Source organism: Crocodylus siamensis, chromosome 5 (genome assembly GCF_052110815.1).
Source record: "Crocodylus siamensis isolate JL-2025a chromosome 5, ASM5211081v1, whole genome shotgun sequence".
Lineage (NCBI taxonomy): Eukaryota > Metazoa > Chordata > Crocodylia > Crocodylidae > Crocodylus > Crocodylus siamensis.
In genome coordinates, this window is record NC_143399.1 from 141,984,150 (window position 1) to 141,996,158 (window position 12,009).

Below are 12,009 nucleotides of genomic sequence, written 5' to 3' on the forward strand. Positions count from 1 at the left end.
TTTATATTATGAGTGTTCCTTATATTATATAGAAACAACTGTATACTACCTTAATGTTTTAGGAAAGGGAACTCGGTGACCTCAAGAGGAAATCTTCTTCAGACCTCTGGAAAGAAGATTTAGCAGCTTTCGTTGAAGAGCTTGAGGTATGTTTGAACATCTTTCTGAATATAAAAGTATTAAGCATTAACACTAATTTTTAAAGTTCTTTTTGAAACGTGTTCACTTAATGTACAACAAATAGGGAACAGAATAATTTCTGATAACATACCAAAACAGCTATTTTTCATCAAGATGGCATAATACAATCTACAGGTTTCCCTTGATTTATGCAGGTTCTGTATATGCAAATTTGCTTTTATGCGATGACCCTTTTTATACCCCAAATTCATTATATGTGAGGTAAATTCACTGTTATGCGATCGACATAGGCGTGCTCCCCCTGCTGCAGTGGCCCCGGGAGCAGCCAATGCCAGCTGCCTGCAGTTGCTGGGCTGCGCTGTGCCCTGAACCCTTCAGGGGTCCGCTTGTCCCCACTCACACCCCAGCCCCTGTGCTGTGCCGTTCTGTGGTGCAGGCAAGTGGCATCGGCCATTCACAGGGCCGCTGCAGCAGGGGCTGGGGTGAGTGGGGGCAAGCTGGACCATGCCCCGTGTCCCTCAGGCCTCAGCTTGTCCCCACTCACCCCAGCCCCTGGTGCAGCGGTCCTGGGAATGGCCAATGCCAGCTGTGGAGGGAACTCGGTGAGGGGTGGAAGGACCTGGGTCTTGCTGCTATGCACACCCTAGGAGGGCTGCGGGCTGGGGAGCTGTGCTGGGCTCTTCCCAGGGGGCGTGCCCCCCCCAGATCTGCACTCTGGACAAGAGCAGGCTGCCACCTGCCCTGACCACTGGGAAAAGCCCACTGCCACCACTGGCTCCAGCCTGCAGCAGCAGCCTGCTCTCCTCCCATGCACAGATCCAGGGGTATGTGCCCCTGGGAAGAGCCCTCCCAGGCTGCACCTAGCAGCAAGAGCTGTGACTCCCCCGCCCCATGCCGCACACCCACTTACAGTTCCATCTGCTTTGTTCCCTGCTGCCAACGCCACTTACCTTTAGCCCTTGGACTGCGCTGCACCCCTACCCCCCACCCCTTCCCTAGCCCCTGCCTCACATTCTCCCTGGCTCACTGCCATGGGAAAGTATCCCTATTTGTTACCTTATAAACTGTATTCCCTTTATGCAAATTCAATTTATGCATAGTTTTCTGGGAATGTGTGTACCGCATAAAGTGTGGGACATCTGTGTTTTAATTACAGATTTTTCCCCCAGGTTTCCTTTTTCATGCAAAACATGCCATATCATTAGTTCCTCTCCTCCTCATATTCCTCTGGCAAAAGCAATTTCTGAATAACTGTAGTGCAATCCCTTTATGGAGCACTAAGTCAAATTAAGTGATTATATTTGAACCAGTCAGTTCTGAAGCAGCTGAAATGCTAATTCTAAAACTTGAAAACTGACTTAAATTGAATTGCACTTTACAGAATTGTTACAGAGCCATAGTTTAAAAGTCTGCAGAATATGTTTGGTTTGAAAATAGTTTAATACTAGAGTGTCAAACTAATCTGGACCAGCGGTGCTGGAAATTTGACTATGGCAGCATTAATTGCTGCAGTGTCTGTGGGCTGGATTCAGTGTGCTGGGCCATGTCATGTAGCTTGTGGGGTTGCCTACAGGGCCAGAAACCTGAGATTGGCAATGTTAATTGCTGTGGCTCTTGTGTGTCAGATGACAGCTCCTCACTCCAGATCCAGTATGTCGGGTTCCCAATTGAACTGGGAATCCAGTGGTGGGACAGTCTGCCAAATTTCTGTCTCCATGGGAGTCCTGCGGGCTATACAGCCAGATATAAAGTCAGATAAATGCAGCCAGATATAAAGTCATACATGTAAGAACAAAGACCTAATACATGCATATTGGATGAGGAACTCTATTGAAAAAATGTGGACATTTTGGTGAATGATGAGATGAAAATGAGTTCCCAGTTAACCCAAAAGGACTAACGGGAGTATCAGATAGAAGAAAGGAGGATTATTTCACTTTGTTACTTGTCAGGGATGGAACTTTAATTAGAATAGTGTCCAGGTTTAGTAACTATAACTCAGGAGAGATGTTGGTAAGGAGAAGGTTCAGGAAGGATCAGGAGAATGGTTAAGGATTGGCAAGTGAGTTTTATGGTAAAACATAGGAACTAATCTGTTTAATTTAAGAGAAGCTTAAGAGATGACTTGACTGGTCTGTAAGTTTCTACATGGGAAACAGAAATGACTTTTTCAGCTTGGCAGACAAAGGTATAATGAGATCAAAATGGCTGGAAGTTGGAGCTAGATAAGTCTATTTAGACTGGAAACAGTCTGAATAATTTTAACACTGAGAATTGTTAGCTGTTGGGAAAAACGCCTCAAGATTTGTGGTGGATTCTCCATTCTTAGAAATTCTAAATTGAGATTCAGTTTTTCTTAAAGATATGCTCTAGTTCAAATGGGAATAATAAGTTTTTGGAAGTCTCTTTTCTGCAGGAGGTGAGGCGAGATGATCATTATGCTTTGTGTTTAGTAAGTTATTTATACCCCTACTTCTCCCTTATTGCTTATTAGAAAGTAGAAGCACAAGAAAGAGAAGATGTTTTGGCAGGCATGACTGGCAAATCAATAAAGGGAAAAGTTGGCAAACCCAAGATTAAGAAACTTCAGTTAGAAGAGACGATGCCCTCACCATTTGGTAGAAGAATAGTTCCACAGATTACATCTGCTATGAAAGCTGATGCCAGTAAGAAATTGCTAAAGAAGAAGAAGGTAAATTGAAATATTTTAGATACCATAACTACTACTAATTTGTTAATTCTTTAAATCCAGCTACTAAGTGCTACTACTTTATGCCAGCATTTGCAAAGAAAGAATTCTTATAATTCAATCCCTGGAATTATGAAGATACCTTTCTCTACTCTGTCCCCATAAATGTACAAAAGGAACAGCACAGGACATCTGGTGCTAGTATATTTAATTGTTTAAAGTTGATTTATTTTCACCAACATTTCTCACCGAGTCTCATTATTAGCCTGTTTTTATTCTTGGGCAAAGACTAATAAATGTATTCCAGTCCTGTCTGAAGCATGTGGTATTGTGATTTCTTTTCACTGTAGCTTTATTGGCCACCATCTTTTTTTTTTTAGGGTGATATTGATTCTCTAGCAATAAAACTTGAATTTGAGGAATTTGGTGGTGCATCAGCAGAAGGTGGTGGAGAAGATTCTGTGAATACTTCAGTTACCCCAAGTAAAGCTAAACCCAAAAGAGAGAAAAAGGAACCAGGTAACTTACCTGCATAATAGTAATTAAGACTATTGAATAATAAGTCTGCTTAATTTAAAGTCTATGTAGATCAACTTATTTGTATGTATGCATTATTAGCATATTAAATTGCTTTGTACTTTTAGATTGAAGTTGAAGGAATCTGAGATGCACAGATTTTGTTTCGTAGGTATTATTAACTGTCTTGCTGATAAACATTAATTTCCTGGTCTCTGTTCAAAAATGACTTAGAAGGTGACAAGAGCCAAAATGATTTGGTATCTAATCAGAGAAATGTAAATCAGTTTAATTATGAAAAAATAAGATGTTCTGTGTCAACCTTGACCAACCTTTGGTCAATTTGGGGCTTGTCAAGACTGGAAATAATTTCCCAGACTACATAAATCCTCTGGTTCTTAAGAGCAATGTAACTCAGTTGCCGTAACATACGTTCACAGAAAAAAACAATAGATACCTCTGCCCTGGGCTGTGTGTAACCTTCCAGTAATACAGGAACTGTTGAAGAGGCAAAATGAAAAAGAACAATCAATGGCAGAAAGATGTAAACTGAGAGGGTAAGAAACTGAAAATGTATGTGTAAAAAGAATGGGAATAAAAGGTAGCTGTTATGCAGATCCAAATATAGGAATACCAGCTCCAAGGTGGAGCTGGAAATGTGATTAAAACATAAGAATTGCCATTCTTGTGTCAGACCATAGGTCCATCTTGCCCAGTATCATGTGCCACACAGTTGCAGAGTGGATACTGAAAAGGAGAGTGAACTGGTCTAGGAAGTTCTTATTTAGAGGCCATCTCCCAAACTCCCATGCTCAATAGATACTGATGCCCCTTTCCTCCAAGAATTTTTCCTCTTTGTTGCATCTTTCTAAATTGTCAAGTTTTCACAACATCTGGTGGCAATGAGTTAGAGATTTCAATTTACACAGTCTGTGAAAAAGAACTTCCTTTTGTTAGTTTTAAACTTACTATCTACTAGATTCATTTTGTGACTAGTAGTTCTTGTATTGTGAAAGACAGTAAATAATACATCTCTATTACTTTCTCTTCTGAAACGTCAGATTGGAGGTTGATCTCTGTCCCAAAAGGAGTGATTTTAGTTTCAAGGATAGGAGGGCTGCAGTGCAGACCTTGCTGCAGTCATGGTGTAAAGTCATGTTACCCAATCTCTAAAAAAAATTGCTATGCATCCCCCCAGGAAGACTTAAAAAATGAGACTTGATGGTCCTTACTGAAAGCCTTGTTTGTTTGCTTTTAAATAAACATATGAAGCCAATTTTCCATGGAAAAGACTAGAAATTAGTATTCTTCCCAGTTGTACTTAGCATTTCAATTTGTGGCAGGTACCAGAGTGAGAAGAACGCCGTCATCCACGAAATCTAGCGCAAAAAAAGTGAAGAAACGAAACCCATGGTCAGATGATGAATCAAAATCAGAAAGTGATTTAGAAGAAAGTGAACCTGTGATTATTCCAAGGGACTCTCTGCTTAGGAGAGCGGCAGGTATTCTAGTTTCTTTGTGCAAATAAGCATGATGTTTTATTGCTGCTCATTCTTTATAAATGAAATTGCATGCTTTAAGTCTGGAATTTTCCTCTGGGATTATCAATAGCTGGAAATTCTATTTTAAAGACAGGACTTTACAATTCTTATCTAACTCATGTTGTAAATTCTGCTTTGGGACATTAACTGAAAATGCAAACATCTTGATTTTTTCTTTTTAGAATTAAGCTTATGATCTTGGGTTTTCAGTGTGGATTGGCAAACCTGTATTTTTATTTATGGTAAAAAATTACTTATGAAACCAGTAATGAAAACAATAGCCATTAAAAAACAGTTACTTTAGAATATTTTTATATACTATTAGGCTAGGTGTTTAGTGACACAATCAGGCTACTAAGAAACTACCAAAAAGAAAACTACAAACCACTCAGATTATATTGCAGTATGAAACATTTAGCCCCTTAAGTCTTAGTAGCATAGATAGCCTGATGAAGACAGCATCTAAGAGATTTATCCTGAAAATCTTGGATAATTTTTTCAAGTCAGTGATTAAGATTAATTTGCTCAAATTGTACTTTAAGGAAGGTTATATGGTCCATTATTTAAAAGTCAGTTTCACATTTTCCTTTAAGAAAAAATTGATTGATTAATTACCATCTAGACTGGTGGTTCTCAACATTTTTTTGGCTCAAGGCATCCCTTGGAAAATGCCAGCTCCTAGTTTTTCACTTGATCATTTTTAACTATGGAAAAATAACACCGCAGTTCTTCTGTTGCAGAGAACTTAGAAAGACAACAGACAGTTGGAATGTTTTTAATAATATGGATTCCTATTTGAAATTTTTGGGTTTATCTTGTAAACCACATTTGCACACCTAACAGTGCTATGATTGTGTGACACCATGTGGCACCCTTGAAAGGATCTGAAGGCACTCTAGGGTTCCATGGTAACCTGTTTGAGAATCTTTGGTCTTGACAACACTAATATCTGAAAGTGCCTGATCAAATGGTGAGCAGTGATATCTGTTCATCATGAAACTATGTGAGTTTTGTTGCCCTATCCTCCCAAACATGAAGTTACTATTTGTCTTCTGTGAACTCTTTTCAGTTACTTAAATCGTGACATTTTGAGGGCTTTTTTGTTTTTGTATTTGTTTATACAATGGCTGTTAGCGTGACTCCAATGTGAATAATGCAAATAATGACTACTTTCTTTGTAGCTGAAAGGCCCAAGTATACTTTTGATTTCTCAGAAGAGGAAGATGATCCTGATGATGATGAAGATGATGCCAACAATAATAATGATTTAGATGAATTGAAAGTAAAAGCATCTCCAGTAATAAATGACAGAGAGGATGAGTTTGTTCCTTCAGACAGTTTAGATAAAGATGAATATGACTTCTCCCCTCTCAAATCAAAGCCTTCTCCAGAGTAAGTACAGTAACTGAATATTCTTTTTAATACTGGTTTTTATCTGGAAAAAAAATGCAGTGTTGGGTTTTGGTCTGTGTCTAACCAGAAACAGAAGGAACATCTTGGGAAATGGATTAATATTAATCCAATGTTGTTAATATGCATAAACACTCGGTAATTGAAAGCTAAATTACATTTTTCTGATTATAGCACTTAAGCATAACCCCAGGAAGTTTTTCTCATTCCAGTGTTTTATGATTGTCATCTGAAAGTGTTTGGGAAACCAGATTCATGTAGACATGCCTGCTTTGGTGCTTAGAACTTACTAACAACTAGCACCTACAGCTGTCTGAATACTTTCTGTATGGATAACTTTGAAGCAGAAAAAGAACTCTTGGCCTCCTTTTACTTTGCAGTCATGCAGAGACAAGCATGGCTTGGGCCAAGTAATAATATAGTGCTTCAAGTACTGCTTCACAAAGTTGTCTGAAAGAATTGGCTGAGGTAATTTTAGAGCTATTACCTATCTTGCTTGACAACTTGTAGAGGTTGGGTAAGGTCCTGGGTTATCGGAAAAGGGGCAAATATAGTGCACATCTTTAAGACAGGAAAGAAGGAGGATCTGGGGAATTACAGACCAGGATCTCAATTCCTGAAAAGATCATAGAGCAGGTTCTCAAAGAATCTATTGTGAGACACCTAAAGGAATACAAAGCGATCAGTAACAGCCAGCATAGGGTCACCAAGAGTAAATCATGCCTGACCAACTAGATTTCCTTCTGTGATAAGGATGACAGGCTTTGTGGAAGGAGAGAGTGCAGTGGATATGATATACCTTGACTTTAGCAAGATTTTTGACACGATAAGGACAGGCTGACTAGGTGAAAGTAATGTAAGGTGAATACACAACTTGTTGGATCATCATGCTCAAGGAGTAGTCTTCAGTGGGTCAATGTCTAGTTGGGAGGCCGTATCAAGTGGGGTTCCAGGGGTCTATCCTGGGTCCAGTATTCTTTAATATCTTCATTAAAGATATGGACATAAGATTGAGTACATGCTTAGCAGATTTGCAGATGATCCTAAATTGGGTGGAATTGCAAACACTCTGAACGGTAGAGCTGTAATCCAGAATAATTTGGTTAGATTGGAAAAAACAGTCTGCAATCAACCAAATGAAATTCAGCAAGGACAAGTGCAAAGTTCTGCATTTGGGATGACATAACTGCATACACAAACACAGGCTGGGGAATGATTAGCTAGGCTGCAGTCCTGCAGAGAAGGACATGAAGTTTACAGTAAGACTATAACCTGAATACAAGCCAACAGTGTGTACTTGTTGCAAAAAAGTCAACAGTATACTGTGTTGAATTGTATTGACTTGACAGGAATGCCACTTGCAAATCAAGGAAAGTGATGATTCATTCTTCCACTATATTCAATACCTCACCTAGAGCACTGTGTCCAGTTTTGGGCCCCAAACTTCAAAAAGGATGGGCACAGTTTTGAGAGAATCCAGCAGGAAACAACCAAAATGATTAAGGGTCTGGGAGACGAGACTTATGAGGAAAGGCTGAAAAGGCTAGAATTGTTTAATCTGTAGAAGAGAAGTGAAGAGGGATTGATAACAGTCTTCAAATACCTGGAAGGTGGTTATAGAGAGGAGGCAGATGGGCTTTTCTCTGTGCCCAAAGGGGATAGGACTAGGAGTAACGGCCTTAAACAGCAGCAGAAGAAATTTAGGTTGGAAATTAGGAGGAATGTTCTGACTAGGAGAGTGGTTAAAAATTGGAACAAACTACCTAGAGGAATTGTGGAATTCCTGGAAGTTTTCAAGTTGCACTGGGATGCTTTAGTCAGGAATGATCCTGCCTTGAACAGAGGCCTGGATTAGATAACTCTGAGGTTCCCTCCAGCTCCACTTTTCCTACAATCCTATTTTTTACCTTGATCTATTTTTAATCTGCAAAATTGGTTGACTTATGTGGCAAAAATGAGATTCTCTACAAGGTGGTCAAAATGTTTGGCTGAAAAGTAGTTATATAGTGTGTGGAAGTGCTATACACTTTGCAGTAATAATGTGTTTCAAACAGTACATGTAGAATATAATGTGTATATACTATTTCATTTTCTTTTTTTTAAAGTAGAAAAACACCTCAAGAGAAGAAGAATCAAGATTTTGGGAATCTTTTCTCATTTCCATCTTATTCTCAGAAGACTGATGATGGTGTGTTTTGTTTTTTATGTCAGTTCATTTAATACTGCAATAACCAAGATGCACTAGATCAGATACGTGTAGTGAATACCAACTTTGTGTTATGGCAAAAACATTAAACTACTCAGATTTATAGGAGGAAGAGATGCTCCAAGCCAGGAGCCTTAAACATACAGCCTAAGGGTTGATATGACATGCGGAACAGCTCTTTCAGACCTGCTGGATTATCAGCGGGCCTCCAGAAGTTGGGGGTGTGGCCCGCCTTGGGGGCCCAGGTGACATTGTGCTCAATTACAGTGAGCAAGAGCTGACAGAGCCCCATTTGTCCTCCAGCTGCTTTGACTCTCACCAGTGCTGTGGTGCTGCCTCTCCAGCCACCAGCCCCTGCCACATGCCTGGTGCTGCTGCTGCTGCTGTGGAAAAGGACATGCGGCAGCTCTGGCTATGGCACAAGGCCTGCAGTGGGGGCTGCTGTGTGCCTTGGGTCAGACCTGGAGATTTCACTGCTCTCACTTCTTCATGTGCTTGGTTAGATCCATCCCTCAGAAAGCCCCATGGGCCAGAATTGGCCCAAGGCACAAGAACAGTTTCATACCCCTGCTCTGAACCTTAGAGACATGCAGCATATGTCAAAGACTAAAATGTACAGTAGAAGTATATATGCATATGTTATCTCCTAAACTTTTTTGTTTTTTTAGATACAACAAAATTAGACAGTGATGAAGAGGATTCTGCCCCAGTCTTCACATCATCTTTTACCCCAAAACAAATGGAGAAATTTCCCAGTAAAACAGCGGCTGCTAAAAAGGGTATGTCACTGGCTGTGAGAGGCTAAATCCTACCTCATACTTTCTGTGAGGTCTTTGACTCAAGGATGAAACATTTGCTGGTTGCTCAAGCCCAGGAAGGGACTTCAGAATGAAACTACATGTATTCCTGCTAATCGGGTTCCTCAGATTCTCCTCAAACCCAGGCACCAAGTCGTAGGTCAGCAGTGCAGTGGACCCAGTACATGTTGGGGACTGATTGGCTGGGCATCAGGGATTTCATAGCAGCCTTCAAATACCTGAAGAGTGGTAACAGGGAGGATGGATCTAGAGTCTTCTCATTGGTGGCAAATAACAGAACAAGGAGCAATGGCCTCAAGTTGCAGCAAGGAAAGTTTAGGTTAGATATTAGGAAGAAGTTTCTCACTAAAGCACTGGCACAGGTTACCCAAAGGTTATGAAATCTCCATCCTTGGAGGTTTTTAATACCTGGCTAGACAAAGCCATGGGTGGGTTGATATAGCTGAACAGGGGCTTGGACTAGATTGCCTCCTGAGGCCCCTTCCAATCCTAATTTTCTGTGACTCATTGTCATCGTTTATGCTGACCTGGGAATGCAATCCCTGGAAAAGATGAGGGTGGGGGTCATCAAAAGGACAAGCATCAAGATCTCCCAATCATGTAAGAATATGGAAAAGGCTCATATAGAGCCCAACTGCCCCCCCCTTTTAGTTCCTAGAAGGTCTGTACTGAGAGGTCAGCCCAGACTCTTGTAAACCACAGTACTGGTGAAGCCATACAGTTGAGCTGAAGCACAGGGCGTATCTCGTGCGCTTGCCTAAGATGCACAGACCAGTCTAGGGCACATGCTCCTTGCAGCATCAGCATTAGACAGGCCCTGCATACTGTATCCAGCACGAGTCTGTAAACTCAATCCAGACCAGCCCTGGATTCAGTAGACACAGGCTTGTTCCAACACAGGTGCCATATGCAGCACATGCCTTGGACTGGCCCTGCATGTTGTATGCGGGACGTGCCAAAATGGCTCTGTGCACTGGATGCAGCTGTTAGTCCAGAGCTGGCACATGCTACATGCAGCCCATGAGGCTGGTCCAAGACCCACAAGCGACATTTGTGGGTTTTATTTGGCAGAGCTATATCTTTGGCCCCCCCATCTCCCATCCATAAAATGCTTCCCCAATGTGACTTGATTTTCAAGGCACTGTGCTTTCCTCATTAATACCTTTTCTCAGAAAACAAATCTCCAGAAGATCTATACCAAAGCAACCAGTTAACATATTATTTTGTTTCCTTAAAAGTAAAAAAGGTTTGGAAGATATCTCAAAATCATTTAAGTTTTGTGCTAAATTATAATTTTTACCATGTATGTCTAACATAATAAAAGAGGATCACTGAAAGAAATAGCTGCTGAAAATAAAATTCTCCGTGTTTCCCCTAGTATAGAAACTGTTCTCATATACTCCTGTAACAACTTGTTAACTGTATTAGAGTACCTATTGTATTACCTGAATCCAAGATCACCCCTTCAATAAATTTTAAAATTTTATGTATCAAAACTAATTATTGGAGGGTTGTCTTGAATTTGTCTGTCTCCCCACAAGATGCTGCAACAAAGAAGGCAGCAGTAGGGAGATGAGCGGCAGGGAAAGCTGCTGCTTACTGTATGCAGAGGCTCTGGCTCCATCTCTGTCCCATGGTATGGAGCACACAGTGGATCTGGGCCTGAAAACAGCAGCAGCTCTGGCCCAAGTCAAAGTTGGAGCCAGAGTTGGAGATTCAGCAGTTCATGGTCTCTCCTGCCCTCCACCCCTATGCTTCTCTGCTACACAAACCAGCCTGGCCTCAGCCAAGCAGCAGTGGAGGTGGCAGCTCCAGCTCCATCAGGGCCCAGTACTCAAATCTAAAGACAAGACCCGTGCCCCCCACAATGTTGCATGGGGAAAAAACCCCTTGTTTTGATTTGAATAAATACTGTAGTTATTTAAGTCTTACATATGTAGTATGCAAAGTCAATGTAATCACAACATTACTGTCCTTAACTTAAACAGCAAAGCCATCTTCAGACGGACCCCCTAAACCTAAAAGATCTCCCAAGGGGAAGAAGATGGAGATCATAAATTCTGACTCGGATTCAGAATTTGGCATTCCAAAGAAGACTACAGCACCCAAAGGTGAGGATTTCAACAGATTGCAAATTTAATCACACAACACAAAAGCTCAAGCTTCAAAGCTTGTAGTTTTTGAATTTGGCTTCTACATTGTATGGTACTGAGTTCCTTTTTTATGAATTAGCAGAAAAGCACTGTTCTAACATTAGAGCTGAAAGCTGTTGTTTCACTAGCAAATCAGTCACATTTCTCTGTGATACAACTTGAAGTCTTCTTTGGTTTACTGCTTCTAGTGACAGACAATATAAGCCTGTATTAAGTTTGGCTTTATAAAGCAGGACATTTGTTTCCACTTTAGAGAGAGGCAGAGCACAGTGACATGGGTATAGAGGTTTTTTGGTCAACAAGAAACCCAGCTTTTATTCCTCACTATAGTTGCAGTAGGATTTTGTAGTATATCTGCTCTTTCATCACTGAGGGCCCCAAAATAAGTGGATGCAATACAGAAAATCAAGTCGAATACTCACTGGTTCTCGAGATGAAGAGGGTGCTTCAGTAATGACAGACTAGGATAAGTCCTTGAAATAGAATGTGGTTGTATGTAACTAATACTAGTGGTGAGGTCTTGTATTGCCTTGGA

At 40.8% G+C, this 12,009-nt stretch overlaps 1 protein-coding gene across 5 annotated transcripts in view; it reads left to right on the plus strand.

The window, feature by feature from the left end:
• Nucleotides 1-12,009, plus strand: part of TOP2B (DNA topoisomerase II beta) — an 86,951-nt gene that overhangs the window by 73,520 nt on the left and 1,422 nt on the right. For 4 of the 5 annotated variants that reach the window (XM_090046509.1, XM_090046507.1, XM_090046511.1 and 1 more), the window contains 8 exons: nucleotides 63-146; nucleotides 2,636-2,833; nucleotides 3,211-3,349; nucleotides 4,690-4,848; nucleotides 6,069-6,279; nucleotides 8,403-8,485; nucleotides 9,172-9,282; nucleotides 11,310-11,432. In XM_090046509.1, the coding sequence (XP_089902635.1) occupies nucleotides 63-146; nucleotides 2,636-2,833; nucleotides 3,211-3,349; nucleotides 4,690-4,848; nucleotides 6,069-6,279; nucleotides 8,403-8,485; nucleotides 9,172-9,282; nucleotides 11,310-11,432 (1,108 nt within the window). The remainder of the gene's footprint in view (nucleotides 1-62; nucleotides 147-2,635; nucleotides 2,834-3,210; nucleotides 3,350-4,689; nucleotides 4,849-6,068; nucleotides 6,280-8,402; nucleotides 8,486-9,171; nucleotides 9,283-11,309; nucleotides 11,433-12,009) is intronic. The other variant, XM_090046508.1, reaches the window with a different exon arrangement.